At 49.3% G+C, this 19,439-nt stretch overlaps 2 protein-coding genes across 3 annotated transcripts; one reads left to right on the forward strand and one right to left on the reverse strand.

Moving 5' to 3' along the window:
- Positions 1–27: 27 nt before the first annotated feature.
- On the reverse strand, positions 28–9,220 carry ABI3 (ABI family member 3). The gene is made up of 8 exons (XM_080922811.1): positions 9,089–9,220; positions 4,156–4,323; positions 2,909–3,085; positions 1,612–1,697; positions 1,314–1,409; positions 982–1,106; positions 568–693; positions 28–257 (listed from the first exon to the last, which is right to left on the reverse strand). The coding sequence occupies exons 1-8, from the start codon at positions 9,203–9,205 to the stop codon at positions 94–96; spliced, it is 1,059 nt and encodes a 352-aa protein (XP_080778937.1). The 5' UTR covers positions 9,206–9,220; the 3' UTR covers positions 28–93.
- Positions 9,221–9,880: 660 nt separating this feature from the next.
- On the forward strand, positions 9,881–12,775 carry GNGT2 (G protein subunit gamma transducin 2). 2 transcript variants are annotated; one of them, XM_080923968.1, is made up of 4 exons: positions 9,881–10,455; positions 10,844–10,926; positions 11,992–12,150; positions 12,511–12,775. In XM_080923968.1, the coding sequence occupies exons 3-4, from the start codon at positions 12,067–12,069 to the stop codon at positions 12,634–12,636; spliced, it is 210 nt and encodes a 69-aa protein (XP_080780094.1). In that variant the 5' UTR covers positions 9,881–10,455; positions 10,844–10,926; positions 11,992–12,066; the 3' UTR covers positions 12,637–12,775. The 2 variants fall into 2 exon arrangements, with proteins under 2 accessions (XP_080780094.1, XP_080780095.1); XM_080923969.1 differs by having other exon boundaries at positions 12,042–12,150.
- The last annotated feature ends 6,664 nt before the right edge of the window (positions 12,776–19,439 follow it).

Genomic DNA, 19,439 nt, shown 5'->3' on the forward strand with positions numbered 1-19,439 from the left:
TCACAGCCCAAGAGGTAGACTGGTCCTCAGTCCAGCTTTGACTGTGGAAGCTGGCTTCTTGGGGCTCAAGAGGCCCTCCGAGGCAGTGCAGGGTCAGCAGCTGGGCTTCACGTAGTTCCCTGGGAAGAATCCAGTGCCCTCTGAGCTGACACCCTCACACCAGCCATCTGAGTATCGGCGGGTGACACAGATGACGGTGCCTTCAGAGAAGGAGAGCTCATTGTCCTTCTGCCGGGTGTATGGGTACATTGTCACCACTGTGGGGCAGGAAGAGAGCCTTGTGAGGTGTACCCTCTGTCATACATACCCACCCATAATGATAAGGAGCTAAGCTCTAGGGAGAAGGTGGGGAGGAGGCTGCAGGGGGACTTGGGAACAGTTGCATCTCTCCTGGATCCGGTACTATTCAATACCAGGCCAGCTTCAGAACTCAGCTCATCAGAAAGGAAGGGGATGTAGAAACAAAATAGGGTGGCACCTTAGCAAGGAAAGCAAATGCCTCTGGGATGGAGGGTGAAGGTCAAAGCCACAGAAGCCAGTCTTTCAGTCCCAAGAGTACAGAGGTACCTTTCTCCAAGTAGGCAGCAGGGACCCAGCTGGGCTCATCTGGTCCAAAACCTGGTGGGGGTGGAGGCAGCAGCCCCAGTTCATCTCCCTCTAGAGCTGGAGGAGGAGGCAGGGGCAAATCTGCTTCTGGGAAGAAAGACAAAGAGGTACATGGGCCACCTGCCATATCCTTACCATCTAACCAGTTCCTGTCACCCAATGCTTCTAGCACACTGCTGGTGCTTAGCTAGACTCAGCACAGGGCAGACAGTCCCTGCTGGACAACCTCTAGGTGGGTGGCTTAAGGTATAAAGGTTCTGTTAAGAGAAGCTTCGAATACAGGGCTCGTGTAAAATAGTTTTGGTTCACGGCTTCCCTGGGGTTCCTGGGCCAGCTGACTCAGATGAGTTATTGAGAAGACACGGCACATCTTACCTGGAGGGGGCTGGGATACCTCTAGCGGAGGGGGCGGCAAGACCTCAGCAGACAATGGTGGAGGAGGTGGGGTTACAGGTGCCACCTGTCCCTTGGACTGGGGCGCCCCGCCGCCTTCTGCACTGCTAAAAAGGCCAGACCATATGCTGATGAGAGACACCTTCTAGCCCATCGTCCCGGAAGGTCCCCACGCCTCCTCGCCTCCTCGCAAAAGCTGGTCTAAAGTTATTCTCCCCAGTCAGTGGTTCTTACTTTTCTCAACCAGAGGTCTGTCTGGAGGCCTCGCAAAAATCCACCTACTGCTTGCCCACCCACTAACCTCAAGCGCTCACCCTGCGGAGGCCAAGGAAGAGGCAGAGGAGGCGGCAGAGAGCTTGTCGTCCAGCAGCGCCGGAAGCTGCACTGGCTCAGGGATCCTGGGTGGTCTCCTGGGGGATAGGAGTAAGGTGTGAGGAGGGAGAGGTCTCTGCTGAGCAGGGCTTAGGGTTGAGGAAGGGCGACTCGCGGAGGGAGAAGCTGGGCTCCTGGCACAGGAGCATCAAGGCGCCAGGTGCTGAGGGTGAGGGGTGGGGGGAAGCAGTTGAGAACCAAGAGTAGCTGGGCGGGGCTGGCATGGCCTTGAGGCCTCACCCCAGCGAGGCAGAGGCAGGTGTGGCAGGCGCTTTTATGCTCTTTCGAGACAGGGTCCCGGTCCGTGATAGCTGCGTGCTCAAGTCCTGAAGGGGAGAAGGAGAGGGTTGACATCTGGGACAAGGGGAGCCATTCTCACCCTCATCCCCTAGAGGAAATGGGGGAGGGGAGAGGAGGGTTAGCCAGACTCAGCAAGTTCCTACTTCCACTTCTCAGCCCGCCTCCGACTCTACCCCTACACCCACCCCTTAAGCCTGCAGCAGGTCCCCCAGAACCACCCCACAAAAAGAAACCCGCAGCACAGACACGTCTGAGGACCACTTCCTCTGCATAGCCACGGTGACTGAGTTGACCTTTAGTTCTGATTAGGCTTGTACTCTGGCATGATCTGAGGAGCCGGCGGAGACACATCACAGATCACATCACATGGGACTCATCATTGTCCATAAACCTCCAGAATTCAAGGCAGGACCCACGACACTTAATGATAGGGTGTAACTCCCAAGTCAAAAGATACCTTGGTAACTTTGGGACATCCCCCAGCATGAACACCTGGGGCTTGTGTCCTCTGTCACCCTGCCCCATAGAGACAAGACCAGGAACTTCAGAATAAAGGATAAGTTGGAGGTTGGGCACATAGCTCAGGGGCAGAGCTTCTGCTGAGTTTACAGAAGGTCTGGGTTCCATCCACTGCCCCATCAAAAGAAAAACAAAAGATAAGAAGGCTAGACAGGAAAAGGGAACATATAGGAACCTGGGGACTGAAGGAAAGAGTATTTTCTCTTCTGGGGTCTGTGATATCAAGGGGTTAAGACCCAGGAAAGCTTCTAACCCATGAAGCAGTGGGGACAAAATGTGGTAAGGTCCCCTCCACCAACTCTGCCTTCTGTCGCTGCATCCTATCCCTACCACCAGCTGGGGTGTCTTCTTAGAGCGATGACCTCAAACCCCCAGACAGAGGAAGTTGCTGTTCTCATGTGGCTGAGGAGTGGTTCTTATGCATGCTCTGATGCCCTACCCCCTCTTCCCCTTCACACACACTCACGGGCGTACAGCCACACACACACACTCAGGATTCATTGGGGTGTGGGGCAAGGACAGCTCATGATCTTCCGGGAGCAGTGTCTGAGTGCAGGGTAGTTAAGGACTTTGGGAGAGTGTAGAGTTTAGGTCTTGTGTTCTGGAGTATGAGAAAGGAAGAAGAGGTTATGAAGTAGTACAAACTCCTGGAAAGAGACAAGAGGGAGCTACAATGCAGGCCAAGGTGGGCAGTGGGGAAGAACAGGGTTTCTTTTACCTTGATCCCATGGCCAACGTCATCCAAGCAGGCAAAGTTGAGTGGTTTTCTGTAGTAGGGAGTGAGGGGAGGCAGGCTCTCAGGAGGGATGACCTTCTGGCTAGGCGGCAACCGCATGACTGTAGCTAATGTGCCGATCTCCCTTCTGGCTACCTTTTCCATATGCATGTTCACCATCTGCACGACAAGGGTGGGAGATGAGAGGAGACCGTGAGAAACAGCCGGTACACCATTTCCTTTAAGAGAGGGAGAACGCTCCAGAGGCAGAGACAGGTGGGTAGATCTCTGTGAGTTTGAGGCCAACCTGTTCTATACGATGAGTTCTAGACTAGCCAGGACTACATACTAAGATCCTGTCTCAAAAAGGGGTGGGGGGGGGGAGAGAAAGGATGGGGATCATGGGAGGCAGAGAAACCCAGAGAGAGTTCCATGCACTTCAGCAACTGGAGAAAGAGTAGCAGGAGAGGACGAAGCTACTTTGGAGCAACTTCCTGGTAGAAGAGAATGAGGATTATTATTAGCTGGACAGGAACCAGAGAGAAGGGAGGAAAAAGATCCCTGGGGTTGGGAAGGGATTGAAGGGCGGGCAGGCTTTGGTGCAGAAGGGCATATGGTGGAGGTAGAGAACTATAACTCGTAGGTGAATTAGCTTCCTCTTGGAATGTTGTTCCCTTTAGCCTTGAGGGGTGGGACCTTGGGTCTTCAGGAAGAAGAGGAAAACACACCCCATATACTGACACCACCCCCCCCCCTTGGGGACATACAGTCAGACCCAAAGTGCTTCTCATATGCTTGTGAGGTCAAGGATCCAGGAAGGAAGACTGAAACTATTTATGAGCCAAGGGTAGGGATTCTGTACGGTGCTGGCAGGGACTCCTGTGGGGGTGAGAATGGGCTTGCCTAGCCAGAGTGGAGGACATTTATTAATCATTGAATGTATCCCATTGAAAGCAGGATGGCTGTTGGTCTCTCCTGTTCTCGGCAGGTACTAGTAACAAGAAACAAAGCTTTTAGACATCCAGAATAACATGGGGGAGGGAGTCTACTTTCGGGGAACTTTGTGTCTAATGGGGTAGCAAGAACCCCACTAAGACATAGCCATGACAGAAGTCTCCAAAGTACAGAATGTCCCAATCTTCTGCAGTCCAAGTTGGACATGGAGAAAATGAAGGGACTTTTGTTGTAGAGGTTATTTGAGTGGGACTGAAGATCTGGGGTGGGAAGGGGATGCCTTCCCACACCCTTACCTGGCCCAGCGTGCTCATCTTGGCTTCCACCTGCCGCAGGGCAGCACCCTGTAGATCCAACATTCGAAGAGTATGCCCGGCCAGGTTACCCACTTGGTAGGCCACACTGGCCAGGGCCTGGGTGGTGAAAGCCATCGTCTCTTCCAGCGCCTTCCGCTTGTCTGTGGCCTGAAATACACACAGCCTTGGCGTGAGGCCAGCACATTCCACTGCTTCCTTGGCAGAGTCGGATGGAGCCAGAGGAGAATCTAAGGAAGGCCGGAGCTGAACTTAGAGAAAGCTGCGGTCCTTAGATGCCTGAGGTAGCTTCCGGATGGTGTTGTAGTGAGAGGGATATGTGAGGACAGTGCAAGGAACATTGGGAAAGCAAGTCACAGTCTGGGAGAACTGGAATCCTGTCCTCCAGTAGCTGAGGTTAGGACAGAGTTGAGGGGACCCTATTGCCTTCCTCAGCAAGTGTCTCTCTGCAGGCTGGCTGGTGAGGGGAAGGAGATGCTGGCTAGAGGAGACATCCTATCACTTAAAAACCAACCAACCAGTAACAGGCTCTGACCTGCAAACCAAAGTCCCCAAACCAAAGTGAGGCCAGGAGTGACAGCCCCCTGCTGACCTTGTACTTCCTTAGCCCCAACCCTCAGGAAGGTGTGTAGGAACTGAGAGGGGTACCATGTCCCAGAACCAATGGCTTCATCCTCTCATTCCCTCTGACAGCTTTCTAACATGCTTCTTTTCTTCCTTCCTTCCTTCCTTCCTTCCTTCCTTCCTCCCTTTCTCCCTACCTCCCTTCCTCCCTCTTTCTTTCTTTGGAACAGGGTTTCATGTAGTATAGGCCTCAAACTCTCTGTGTAACCAAAGCTGATTGGCCTTGAACTCCTGATCCTCCTGCCTCCATCTCCTAAGTGCTAGGATTACAGATGTGTGTCAGCACAGTTGGTTCTATTATTATTATTATTATTATTATTATTATTATTATTATTATTATTAATTATGTTTTAGAGACAGGGTGGGTTTTTTTGGTGGTTTTGTGTGTGTGTGTGTGTGTGTGTGTGTGTGTGTGTGTGTACCCTTGGCTGTCCTGGAACTCACTCTGTAGACCAACAGGCTGGCCTTAAACTCAGAGGTCCACTTGACTCTGCCTTCTGAATGCTGGGATCAAAGGTGTGAGACATCTCTACCTGCCTGTGCACAGTTGTCTTTAAAACCCCATCCTCCACCTTAAACACAGCCCTTGCTTCTCCCCAGCCACACTAGCTACTGGCTTTCTAGTCCCTAGCAAGAGTTCTAGTTCCTACCCCTGGGGGTGGGGGGCTTAGGGCTAACACTTCTTAGAGCTCTTTTCACTAGATGTTCCCAGCTTCTCCACTTCTCCCAGTGCCCTAAGCTTTTACCCAGCCCACCCTTATGATATACCATACTTGCCCTGTTCTTTTTTCACCCCTCCCCCATCCAAATATAAATACCATGAAAATAAAGAGCTGGTCCCTTCTCTTCTGCATCCTATGCTGACATAGTACCCAACACACAGAAAATATTAAATAAATGTGCATCTGTTAGCTGATTGACAGGTCAAAGGGGAACCAAACACCAGCTGGGCAGCTTCCTACTGCATGCCAGACACTGACCAGTGCCACATTGCCAGTCAGTGGCCAGAGAGTGACTAGGCTAAAAACAAAAGAAGACTTTGTTTATTTATTTATTTTGGTCCCAGACCAGGCCTTCAGGTCTGGGTAAACCTTACTGGGTCTCTTGCTTCACCAAGCAGCTTCCTCCTTCCCCATCAATCATGAGCTAGCTGCACTGAAGCCTATCCTTTTGGGTGGTGAAAGGAGGCAGAGATGAGTCCAAGGCAAATTAGAAGAGGCAGTGTACTGACAGGCTAGGCTGTGTACCTATGGCCTCCTGTCAGAGTTGTGTGAGATTCCTCTGAGTTCCTCTCATGCAATCTGAACTAGAACTTTCTGGAAAACCCGCGCCCCGGTCCTTCCCTTCCCCACTTTTCTGTTCTGACAGCAGGAAAGCGATGCTCTTTTGGGTGCCTATTTACATGTCATCTGCATATGCAATAAACTTTACATCTCATCAGATATGCCGCCTGAAGTAGTGGCTAGGCAAAGAAGCTAGAGAGGACTGCTGCAGGCTTTGCTCTAGGTCTTTGCTCCACAGGTAAGAAAACGGGGTCCCTCTGCCCGCCTCCCAGCTCAGCCACATGGACTTTGCAACCCAAACAAGAAAATTGTCTGTCTGTGCCCAGCTCTGGGCTCCTCTAGCCCAGGTGTTTCTAACTTCTAGCTTTAATCTTGGCACAAAGTCAGGTCTGGAGGAACAAGGGTCTGGGAGCCTTCACCAAAGCTGTCATGCAAATTACCCTGTTTTTAGACACTCAGTCAACCCTGACTGAGAACCCTAAGCTGACCCATCTGCCTCCTGTATGGGCTTCTGACACTTAGTTGGGGAAAGATGGGACAGAGACCTATTAAAAACGTCACCCAAAAATTTTCTACTCTAGACAGGCAGGAAGAGGTATTGATTGTATGGTCTAGTGGTCAGTAATCTACACAAAGGAATCTAGGGATTCCAACCTGAGTCTTGGAGCTCCTATACCCTGAGTGTGTTTGTAAAGGCTGTCACCTGGATAGATGGGTGACACTAGCATGTGCCTTTCATCCTCCCAAAACAGTAATAGAAACAACTGGAGCTACAATTGTTCTGGCTGTCTTAAAGGGTGATGGGTCCCGGACAAATGGTTCAACACATTGTTCCAATTAATACTTGTAACCAGCTTGGAGAAAGTCGAGGGTTTAAGAGGAACCTCATCCCACTCCCAAATGATGGCACAGGCCTGTAATTTCAGTTTTCTGGGGAGGTGGAGGAGCTGAGGCAGACAGGTCATAAATTCAAGGCCAGCCTGAGCTACAGAGTGGTAGTATTGGAAGGAAGGAGGAAAGAAAGAAAGAAATAGAGAGAGAGAGAGAGAGAGAGAGAGAGAGAGAGAGAGAGAAAGCCTGCTCAATGGGAAGCTCACCACACATTCCTAAATTGATAAGTGGCAGACCCTGTGACTCAGCTTTGTGGCTTCAGATCCTACATGCACACTGATTGTAGATTGTACACATGGGATTGCACCTACTAACAGCACTTTGAGGTGTGGGAAGATACTGATGGAACAGAAAGGGCTTCCTCCGCCTCCATCCTGCCAGGGGAACATACCTAAACGCTAGACAAGCAGGACTGGTATATACTGGTATATAAGCCACATGCCAGATCATCTATCTATAGGTTGGTCACTCAATCTCTCTCTCTCTCTCTCTCACACACACACACACACACACCAAAGTGACACTCAAGGTAGCACTGTGGTCAAAACAGTTAAGAACTGGGCCCAGGAGTCAGAATCCTGGCTGCTCTTTTATTTGGGATTTTGCTTTGCTGGTTTTGGTCTATTAGAAGTAGTGTCTTGCTATGTAATCCTGACTGGCTTGGACTCACTGTGTGGACTAGAAGACAGGTAGAACCTTCTAAGATGCCCCTAGCGTATCCTCCCAAGTACTGGGATCACAGGTATGGGCCACCACAACCAGCTAGAGTTCCGTTTGAATCCTACGGTGGACTGAATCCTGGAGACAGCTGGAAATACAGTCTAACCCTTTCCAAACCTCAGCGTTCATGCTGTGAAGAGTGCACAGTGCTCGTCTGGAAGGACCAGGGAAGAGACAGATAGAGGCTGTGGGAGGTGCAGAGAGAACTTGGCTAACATTGCCTCTTTGCTCTGCCATTTCCTTTGGTTCTTCTCTCTCCCCAGCCCTCTCACTACAGGAGGAGGCCCTGGTGTGGTCTCACCGTCTGGCTGGGCCTAAGAGGTTGCAGACTTGGCCTGTCACTCTTAATGGAGCAGAGGAAACCAAGAACAAGGAGTGCAGATAAGCTGCCCCAAGCCATACACTGTGTCAGACATGTGGGAAGATGGAACGGAAGGGGTTCGGGGGAGAAGGCAGGACAGCCATGCCTGGCTCTGCTCTCTCCACCCAAGTCACCTCTCCTGACGCGCACACACACAAGGTGCTATTTTCACATTCAGAAAACAAGAATGTAGTCTTTCTCTAGTCTTTGTCTCACATGGTGGCTGTGAAGATTGACAAAGGTGGGCAGTCATGAAGTCCTCTCTGTCCTGCTTCCTTCCCCAGGGATCGAGGTTATGTGAACAATATTACTCAGGGGTGGAGTGGGGCTTAGCTCAGCAAAAGAGCTCTTCCCAGGCAGCCCTGGGCTCCCCTCCCAATGCGTTAAGAAACTAAAACAAAACGTCTGACACAATGGCCAGGTGAGGTGGTGGGAGACTGTAATCCCAGCACTGAGAGAAGGCTGAGACAAGAGGACTGTAATCTAAGGCCAGCCTGGGCTACAGTGAACTTAAAGCCAGCCTAGGCCATACAATGAGACCATGTCTCAAAACCCATAAATAATGGAAAGGTCTGAGGCTGTTCTACAATGCCTCTCTTGTCATCCACCATCTCCCAGCAGCTAGACGGCAAGTCCCCTGCCTCTGCAGCACACTGGTTCTCTGATCAGGATTTCCTCCGACTCTCCTCCGTTCTCCCTCAAACCTCAAGGAACAACCCCCTTTTCCCCATAAGTGGGAAGTTTTCTGACTCCCCTAGACCAGCTTGCAGGCAGTACCAGCCCCTGTGAGAGGATGTGCTGGGGCCAGGTGGGAGAATCGATTACAGATACAGTGATATACACATACACATAACCTATACCTTGAGGCCTGAGAACAGGGGCCGTGGCGCTTGGGAAGCATTAGGATGGTGCTGAAGCCAGAAGATTGCTCAGCCAAGGCAGGAACAGATAGATACCTGTCAGAAGACCCAGCCAGAGGGACTGAGCTGCGGGTCCCCCCTCGAGGTGTAGTCCGACCTGAGCCCTCTCCACTTACCTGCAAGTAGTTATCCTCGCAGTAGTTGGCCACCCTTAGCAGAGCGCTGTGGTTGCCCCGCAGAGCCTCCCGGCCCGTGGGGATATCAAACTCCTGCAGCTGCTGCAGCTCCGCCATGGCTCGGCCTCGGTGGGGTTCCCTGGGGAGCCTGCTGGGTTTTGAGCCTCACCCTGCCCCTGATTGGCCGCTCTGCCTTCCCTCCCTCTGCTTTTGGTTTCCTCTGCGTGAGAGACCCAAACCTGCCTGCAAAGGGGTAGGCATGCTCATTCCGGGACAAGAGGAAGTCAGACCCTGGGCCCTGGGCTTGGGCCTCTCTGTACCCTGCTCAGGAGAAGGGGGAAGCCAGGGGCCTGTTGGGGGCTCAGCCTCCCAATCTCACCAGGCAAAGGAAGCCAAGGTCGGGGCATCTGTGACTGCTCCCTGGTCCTGGAGAGGAAGCTAGTTGATGGGGGGGATGGGGTAGAAGAGACAGGAGGAAGGGGCTGGCCTGCTATGGGGGTGGTTTTTCCACTCATGGAAGAGGGGAGGAAAGGGCAGAGGGTGGGGGCTTCCTTGGGAAGCTTGGGATGAGTCACCACGGGATTGGGGAGTAGAGGGTGGATAGGATACGGAGATAAGTCATACTGGGGGGTGGGGCCGGGCTGGCAGCACAGCTACAGTGATAAAGCACTCATGCAGCAGCAAGAGGAATTAGGGTTAGACACCAGGAAGACAGCTAGAATTCCTGAACAACTGTGGGCAAGCTTGTGAGGGGCCGGGTAGGAAGTCCCGTGAGCAGTATTTTGTGCCTAATGAAGGTAGGGGAAGATGAAATTGACCAAATAACTAGTATGAGGACTCAGATAAGCAACAGGAAGGCCTTGGATGGGAGATAACGCCATTCCAGACGAATGTACCGGCTTGAGGTGGCACTGGTGGAGAGAGTGCTGAGCGGGGCTCGTGCATTTACAGGGAATTGGAAGGACCCATGGTTTTGACCTAAACTCGAGTTCACGGTCACGGCGTTCCCAGATGTGAGTGGGGTTTGATCGTGCATCCGGGATGGCTTTGCAGAGCCCCTCCCCCTCTCGGTCTGTCATCCTAGCAGAAGAGGAACCTCACTAACCACACTGGTTCCTTACTATTTCCCTCAAGAATGTCTCCTGCTATTGGACAAATGCCAGCCAGAGCAGGAGTTCAGCTCTGTTAAATGTCATAGTGGTGGTGTCAGGTGGTCCTGGGAGAGGCATAGGGAAGCGAGTGCGTTGGGGACGGAAGAGAAGGGAGTTCCACACTCCAGGGAGGGCACAGAGGCCAAGAAGCAAAGGACATGGCATTGAGAGCAGACACAGCCACTGGATACTAACTGTTGAGCATTGGACCTGAGGGTATGTCTTTATGGAACGAGTGAAGACCCTTGTACAGTGAAATGATAGAACCTGCGAATGGGATGCAAGGGGGCGGGGCTTCAGGATGGAGAAAGCTGGGAGTTAGTTGGCCTGGGGAGGAGCAGGCATGCGTGTATGTGTGGGCTAGAGAGACGCTGTGGGGCGTGGGGGGGTGCGGGTGTGGTCACTAAAGGAGAGAGGCTGATGTGTGGTCCGAGACTCACGTGGAGGTGGCCTGTTTTTGACTTTGCGGGTAGAATGTTAGTGTCTGCTGTGGAGGAGTTGAAGGGCTGGGAGGCTCAGCTAGGATCAGGACTTACAACCCTGAGCTCATGATCAGCTTAGGCAGCAGAGATTTGGCCTTGCCAACCATCTGCTTTATCTGAAGATTTTCAGCTGATGAGGCGCTAGGAAGTTCAAACACCATTGTGTCTGGGTCCTGGACTGGTGATTTGGAGAAAGCTCCAACAGGTAAGGAGGCTTCAGGGCACTGGGCTGGGATCTAGTCTTAGCATTACTAAATTTAAGCACCAGGCTGGCTCTCTCCTGGTTACCTGGAGTTTTGATGGTAATAATGTTATTGTCAGAAAGAAGAAGAAGAAATGTGCCTTGGTCATTATGTGCCAGGCAGTAGGAATGCTTCTTGTGAGTTATTGTCTTTTTTTATTTCATATGTATGAATGCTTGGCTTGCATGGATATACTGTACCACATGTATTCCTGGTTCCCACAGAAGTCAAGAGAGGGAACTGAATCTCCTAGAACCAGGGGTTGTAGATAGTTGTGAGCCACGAGGAGGATGCTGGGAATCGGATCCTCACCATCTACAAGAGCAGTGAGTGCTCTAAAAGCCATCTCTCAAGCAACCCCAAGCATTATTTTTTAGTTCTCACAATAATAGTGGGGTTAGGGATGTCAGTCAATCGACAGAATGCTTACCTAGCGTCCTCAGTGGCCTGGGTTCCATCCCCAGTAGCACACAAATTAGGTACTGTGGTACATGCCTGTGATTCCAGAACTTACGAGGAGGCAGAAGGATCAGGAGTTCAAAATCACCCTCGGATACATACAGAGTCTGAGGCCAGCCTAGGCTACATGAGAAGAGTAACACAAAACCACAAACAATGCTGCTGCTGTTATACTCATCTGCTGATGGGGAAACTGAGTCCCAAAGAAACCATGTAACTTGTCTAAGTCCACACAGAAGGAGGCAGCAGAGTTGGGGGTCACTGCTGGACTCTGGCTGCCTTCAAAACTCCCAGTCACACAGGACTTAGCGACAAAACACTCTCCTGAGTCACCACATAAAGCAGTCATTCTTCATCCCAAATGTTTTAGGCTTAAACTGCATTTCCCCTTCTTCTATTTCCTCTGTAAAGAGGGTCTTATTCAAGGCCAAAGACTGTGCCACCCCTATCTGACTGGCCCCTTCTAGTCCATCTAAGCCTTTGCTCATGGTAGAGCAAGGGGTGGAGCATACGTTGGGTGGAGGGATACATCGCAGAAATGTCAACCAATGAGGGTCTTTGATTTGGAGCTAAGGAAGAATCGAAGGGAGAAGTGCTCACGGCTGTGGGATCCTGTCAGGGCCCAGGTCTCCCTCTAGGGCAGAATGGCCCAGGATCTCAGTGAGAAGGAGCTGCTGAGGATGGAAGTGGAGCAGCTGAAGAAGGAAGTGAAAAACCCACGTGATCCGGTGAGCCTACCGTCCACTCTTCTTGGCTTCCATATCTCTTTCTGTTCGCAACTGAGAGGAGACACTAGGCACAGAACACATCACTGGGCTGGGCCAGGGTGGGATAGCAAAGACAGTTGGTGTCCACTTCGTGTTCCTAGGCACAGGGTAGATGCTGAGGGCTGTGTCTCCAGGCTGGGTTGGCATGATCCCATCAGGTGTTTGAGGGCTGGTCCAAGGGACTCGGCCTCCTGCCTGCCTCTTTCTCCCACCTCTTTCCTCTCTGACTTCATCCCTACCCTGCCCATCTTCCTCCAATTGCCAAATCATGGATTCTGAAAACACAAACAAGAGCTGTAACCATGTTTTTTCATCTTACAGATTTCCAAGACAGGAAAGGAAATCAAGGATTATGTAGAGGCCCAAGCAGGGACCGACCCTCTTCTCAAAGGCATCCCAGAAGACAAGAATCCCTTCAAGGAGAAAGGCACTTGTGTGATAAGCTGATGACCCACCCTCACCACCTTCACCCTTTCTCTGTCCCTCCTCAGCTACGCCCAAGTGAACTGGGATACCTAGGGATCAACATTTACTTCCTCTTTGACACAAGTAAAGATGCTGAGAAAAAAAAAAAAAACAACCTTGGAATGGATTCTCAATCCTGTTCTCCAATGTCTTCCTCCACCTGCCTGCCTTTGTCTATGATACAGCCAGGGGAGGGATACAGGAAGGAAGTGTTAACCAGGGAGGGACCTCCACAGGGGGGGGGGTGGATGTAACAGGGAAGAAAGTAGAAATGATGGCATAGAGAGAGTTGGAAAGCTGAGCAAATGACACCCATCCTCTAGGAGTGCCTACAATGCCCCGAGGCCCCGGAGGGCTGTCCTATCGAGCGCCCACTCCTAGAACAGCCCCACACTCATCCATTCTTCTCCTACTTTGTATATATGTGTAGTCTGAGCTAGAGGCTGGAATGAGTGCTGTCTTCCTCATGCCCTATCCTGATAGCCTCTTCCAAGTTATTCAGACCACAGTGGAGGGTAGGAGCTCAGTTAGTAATGTGCTTGCCTGGCATTCAGGAGACCCAGGGTTCTATTCTCAGCACCACATAAGCTGGGTATGGTAGCTCTTGCCTAAAGTGCCAGCCTGAGAGAGTTAGAGACAGGAAGCTCAGAAATACATAGGAAGTTTGATACCAACCCTGGCAATGTAAGACCCTGTGTCAATAAAATGAAATAAAATAAGAAGGAAAGCAAAAAAAAAAAAAACAAATTGGCTTAGCCAAGATGGCCTGAAGACAAGAGGGAAGGAGGGAGGGAGGGAGAGAGAGGGGGGGGGGGCGTCTGTATAGGGCAGTATAAAAGAGTTTGCAGTGAAGTCAATAGAGGTCACAGTCAAGGGTGGCGGAGAAGCACACAACCACACAACAGATGTCCTTTAGGGCAATGAACAAGGTCAAGGTGAACACCAGCAAAAGGGCAGTGTATAAAGAGGGTGAAGTGTAGAGGGAGAGCCAGGTGAAGCCTTGAAGGATCTTTCTGTGACACCAATTGTACATTTTCTTCGTGAGGGGCTGGAGAGAGCGCTCAGTGGTTAAGAGTGAACGATGCTCTTACAGAGGACCCAGTTTGGTTCCCAGCACCCATACCGGGAAACTCACAATTACTTGTAACCCCAGTTTCATGGGATCTAACATATCTGGCCTCTAAGAGTGTGCACACACACACACAATAAATTAACACAATTAAAAATAAATTTTAAAATATAAATTACAAATTTTAAAGAATTATTTTTATGATTTGGGCATAGTAGAACATGCCTATAATGCCAAGACTAGAGAGACAGAAGGAAGAAAATGACAAATTCAAGTCCAGCATTGACTACATCGTGTGTTCCAGGCTAGCTTGGTCTACTCAGAGAAACCCTGTCTAAAAAGGAACTTTCTTTACCTTAAGGGTAAACAGAAGCAGAGAAAAGTATTTAAGCAGCCAAGGAACCTGGCTCAGTTAACAGATCAGTCAGGTCCTGCTCAGGAACCTGGCTCAGGTAACAGATCAGTCAGGTCCTGCTCAGGAACCTGGCTCAGATAACAGATCCTACTTAGGGCTGAGAATATAATCACGGGCACAGCTCTGAGGCTTTGTCAGCCAGGAGTTACTGTCTGAGAGAATCATAGACAGGCATCCAGAGTGCTCCCTGAAATATCAGAGAGGTCTGTGGGATGTGACAGGGACTCCTAGGAGGGCTACCTAATCCATCTGAAAGGGCACACTGAGTCCTGGGAGAGTGGATAGAAAGGTCCCCAGATAGAAATCATCCCAGGAGGACTGAGTGCAAATGGCTTACGTTGTGAATGGATGAGAGATGATTCTCCTGGGAAAAGGACATTGCAAGCAGAGGCACAGAAAGGAGAGGAAGAAAAACCATGGTTTGGTGTCTGGCATGATGGCATGTATCTTAGTTAGGGTTTTACTGCTATGAAGACACACCATGACCAAGGTAACTTTTATAAGGACAACATTTAATTAGAGCTGGCTACAGGTTCAGGGGTTTGGTCCATTATTATCAAGGCAGAAGCACAGCAGTTTCTAGATAGGAAACTTCATCTTCATCTAAAGGCTGCTAGGAAAAGACTCACTTCCAGGCAGTCAGAATGAAGGTATTAAAGCCCATGCCCTCAGTGACACACCTACTCCAACAAGGCCACACCTCTGAATAGTGCCACTTCCTGGGCCAAGAATATACAAAACCATCACAGCATGCAATCTCAGCACTGGGGAAATTGACATAGTTGTTTTGAGGCCAGCTCAGAATACCTAGTGAGACTCTGACTCAAAAAATGTGTGTGTGTGTGTGTGTGTATACATATAATGTATATATGCATTTAGTTGGAGGCTTGCTTACGTTTCAGAGTTTAGTTCATTATTAGCATGTGGAAGTGTGGCTGTATACCTGGTGCTTGGTCAGTTGCTAAGAACATTACACCATGATCCTCAGGTAGCAGGCAGAGAGCTCTAGAGCTTGGTATAGGCTTTTGAGAACTCAGAGCTCACCCCCAGCAGCATACTTCCTCCTACCAGGCCACACCTCTTAATCCTTCTAATCCTTTCAAATAGTTCTACTCTCTGGTGACTCATTCAGACGTATAAACCTATACAACTATTCTCATTCCAACTTTGTGTTGTTGCTATTTTGCTTCCTTTTGAGACAGGAACTCACTCTGTAGCTCTAGATGGCCTAGAACTTGCTATTTAGATTCCTGAGGGGGGAACTAAAGGTTCATCCCCATGTTTAGCTCAAATTGTATTTTAATGTGTTGCCTTTTGAGATTTATTTGTTTTACATAAATGAGTATTTTGCTTGCATGCATGTATGTGTTCCCCATAAATGCATATTTCCCTCAGAGGCCAGAAGAGGGCATCAGATTCCCTGGAACTGGAATTACAGACAGTTGTGAGACGCTGTGTTAGTATTGGGAACCAAACAGAGTCCTTGGGAAGAGCATCCAATGCTTTTATCTGCTGCATCATCTCTCCAACCCCAAGAACTATATTTTAAATGGAATAGCCGTCATGTTAGAGCTGAATGTCAAGAGGAAGTCCTAGGTCCTTAGGATACTCCTAGATGTGGATTGGATGGTCAGAAGGGCCTTGCTTGTTGGGCTATAACGCTTTATCTTCTGAGAATGACTTACTGATGTTAGCTACTGGTGTTCCTGGTTTCTGACTGCTTGCTTGCTTGCTTATTTGTAATAGAATCTCATACAGTACCCCAGACTGACCTTGAACTCTCAGCAACACTTATGCCTCTGCCTCCCCAGTGCTGAGTGACAGGTATGAACCACCACACCGAGTGGGAAGTTGTTCTTGACAAGATTACAAATGGAAAGAGAAGGGTGGAGAGGAAACTAAGAAGTGATGGTTCTTGGGAAAGGCCGTGAGTTGTCTCTGGGATGGCTTGAAGAGCTTCCTTGGGAAGTAAAGTTGACAGATCTTGACATCTGATTGGTGGGGAGGAGAGCATGTATTCACAAATGTATTAGTCAGAGTGGGCTAAAGGAGCTGAACTAATGGATTGTATACAAAGGGGATTTGCTAGCTGGGTTATAGGATGAGGGCTGGGTACAGTGCCCATCTGTAAGTCAGAGTGGCTGATCACATTGTAGCTACTGGATCTACAAAGCTGGATGCCTCATTGTGGGAAGACTCAGAAGTCTCTGGAGAGCAGCCGGTTTTGATTTTGTCCACATTAGAAGGCTGAAAAGGCTGGAATCCAGTACCTGCAGAGGGTGACACCGTCAGAAGGAAGGAGCTAAGGCAGCTGCCACAACTTTTTCCTTAGACATCTTTATACCCCCACCATCAGTTTGGAGGCGTTAATCGAATATCACCTCCCCTCAGTTAATCCCAAACTGAGAAATGCCTAAAGCTGTGCCTCCAAGGTGATTCTAAATCCCTCCAAGCTAAAAGTCAAGACCAAACAACAGCAATTAAATGTCAGCATTGCTGAGCACCGTAGCATATGCCTTCAGTCCCAGCACTAGGGATGTTACTTACTGGACTCCTCAGATTGCTTTCTTTTCTTTTTTTTAATTAAAAAAATTATTTACTTTATGTATATGAGTACACTGTAGCTGTCGTCAGACACACCAGAAGAGGGCGTCAGATCCCATTACAGATGGTTGTGAGCCACCATGTGGTTGGTAAGAATTGAACTCAGGACCTCTCTGAAGAGCAGTCAGTGCTCTTAACTGCTGAGCATCCTCTCAGACTGCTTTCTTAAAGAACCCAAGACTACCACCCCAGGGATGGCACCACCCACAGTGGTCCCTCCCACCCTTGATCACTAATTAAGAAAACGCCTTACAGCTGGATCTCATGGAGGCATTTCCTCAAGGGAGGCTCCTTTCTCTGTGATAACTCCAGCTTGTGTCAAGCTGACATACAAAACCTCATGCTATGCTTAACACCAGATTCTCCTGCCCCAGCTTCTTGAATGTGGAATTGACTAAAGCGTGCACACTACACAAGTGTACACACAACTTCTGTTTCCCTAGAGCCACGAACAAACAGCTATCTGAGCATACATATATATCTTCCACTTAATGGAATTGTGGTACTGTGTCCTTCCTCTTGTGCCCAAGCCTCATGCAAGCTGGTTAAAAGGACAAGAATGGGGAGATGGTGAGATGGCTTATCAGTAAAGCGCTGTCCTTGCAAATACAAAGCCAAGCTTTTAAAAAGGCAGGTGGCCTGTGGCAGCATAGTGGTGCGTGACTTTGATCTCAGCACCCATGAGGCAGAAGCAGGTGGGTCGCTGAAATTTGGAGGCCAGCATAGCCTACATATTGAATTACAGGACAACCAGGGCGTTATACTGAGAACCTGCCTCAAAGACAGACAGATAGACAGACAGACAGACAGACAGAAAGAAAGAAAGAAAGAAAGAAAGAGAGAGAGAAAGAAAGAAAGAAAGAAAGAAAAAGGAATGAAGGAAGGAGGGAAGGAAGGAGGAAAAGAAAGAAGGAAAGAAAGGAAGAAAAGGAAGAAGGAAAGAAAGAAAGAAAAAAAGAAGGAAGGAAGGAAAGAAAAGGGCAGAAAAGCAGAAAGAAAGGCAGGAATCTGGGCACAAAAATAAACATTTGTAAGTCCAGTGCTGGGGAGGCAGAGGCATGGAATACTGGGGCTCACTGGACAGTCCAGATGACTTGCTGATCGCTGAGTTGTAAGCCAGTGTCAGAGAAACCCTGTCTCAAAAGCAAACAAAAACCAACCAAACCAACCAACAAAACCATGTGAGCAATATCTGAAGAAAGACTTATTACCCTCTGACTTACACATGTATGTACAGGCACAGGCACACACACTGCCCACACACACTCATGGGTGCACTTGCACACATTCCAACATGCACATAGGCATACACACACAAAAAGAGCAGGGGCATGATCATTCTGAGAGTGGGTTCCTGGTGGCATCTAACCCACCCTTTCTGTCTTGATTTCATGGATATTGGATATCTGAGGATCTGGACTCTGAGAGGCGGGTACCATTGGTTCCTCAGAGCACACCGGGCAGTTCTTCCAATGCCACTTAGCCTGGGCACAGTGGTGTCACCCAGCAACACTGGGAAATTATGCTGGGTTTTTCCCAAGTCTGCTCACCACAATGCCACTGCTTGCAGACTCTGATCACACACCATGAGGTATCAAGTCCTACCACCACTAACTTCTTGGCTTAACATTTTTTCTTTGGTGGTTTTATTTAGTTTTTTGGTTGCTTTGTCTTGTTTTTAAGCCATTCTGACTGCAGTTCCTCCCCCCACACTCCTCCCAGTCCCCACCCTACTCAGTGGTTTTCTTTTTGAAATACTTTTACAGAAAAATTGCAGAATTGCAAAGTATCAGAATTCCCCTCTGCCCTTTCCCAAGCTGCCCAGTGGTAACCTCTTGTGTGACCATGGCATTTATTAAAATAAAGAGATTAAGAAATGGGGATGGTGGTGCAAGCCTGTAACTCCGGCACATGGGTAAAGGAGGCAGGAGGATGGCCAACCAGCATGAGGTCAGCAAGTTCTACATTGTGAGTTTCAGGCCAGGCAGGGCTATACAGTGAGACACTACCTCAAAAGAGCAAGCAACAGCGGGGCTGGAGAGACACTTCACTGAGTAAAGATACCCAGCTTGTAAACCTGAGTTGGATCTCCCCAAGGTGGAAGAAGAGAAGCAACTCTTGAGAGTTTTGCTCTGGGATCACAGAGAGGCCCTGAGAGATTGACTTGTACACATGAGTGGATGGAGACATATACAACCAAGAAATTAGCAATAATGCAACGCTATTAATCAAACCCAAGACTTTGAATTTCTCCGGGTTTTTCACTAATGTGACTGCTCCAGGATTCATCTTAAGTATCTTGCCTTCCTTCCTTCCTTTTTTCTTTTACTGGGGAAAGGGTTTGTTTTTTATTTTGTTTTTTGTTTTGTTGTTGTTGTTGTTTAAAGACAACATGGTCTAAAACATTGTGACTGTCTAGAAGACACTCTATGGTCCACAGATATTGAAGAATACAACACTAACTCCTAAATCACTATTTCAGTGGGGACAATCTATAGTTCCTCTGTAACCTGCCACTAGAGAACTACATACTGTTTTCAGTCTCTGGATTCACCCACAAAGGGTCTAGTCCCAACATCTTCCTAGATTTCTTTCTCATCAGCTCCATGACTTTAACCACCTGACCAGAACTTCCCAGGAAGTGGGAATGGTTTTCAGGACCACCCCGAGAGCAGCAGTTCCAGAGGAAGGGGAAGC

The sequence above is a fragment of the Micromys minutus genome, assembly GCF_963924665.1.
Source record: "Micromys minutus genome assembly, chromosome: 10".
Classification (NCBI taxonomy): Eukaryota; Metazoa; Chordata; class Mammalia; order Rodentia; family Muridae; genus Micromys; species Micromys minutus.

Excerpts from the sequence above, each read along its gene's own strand:
- GNGT2 (XM_080923968.1), top strand. The coding sequence starts at position 12,067 with ATGGCCCAGGATCTCAGTGAGAAGGAGCTGCTGAGGATGGAAGTGGAG. Across the intron at positions 12,151-12,510 it reads TGAAAAACCCACGTGATCCG|ATTTCCAAGACAGGAAAGGA; the intron begins GTGAGCCTACCG and ends TTCATCTTACAG.
- ABI3 (XM_080922811.1), bottom strand. The coding sequence starts at position 9,205 with ATGGCGGAGCTGCAGCAGCTGCAGGAGTTTGATATCCCCACGGGCCGG. Across the intron at positions 1,107-1,313 it reads TCTTCCTTGGCCTCCGCAGG|CAGTGCAGAAGGCGGCGGGG; the intron begins GTGAGCGCTTGA and ends TGGCCTTTTTAG. Across the intron at positions 694-981 it reads GGTATCCCAGCCCCCTCCAG|AAGCAGATTTGCCCCTGCCT; the intron begins GTAAGATGTGCC and ends CTTTCTTCCCAG.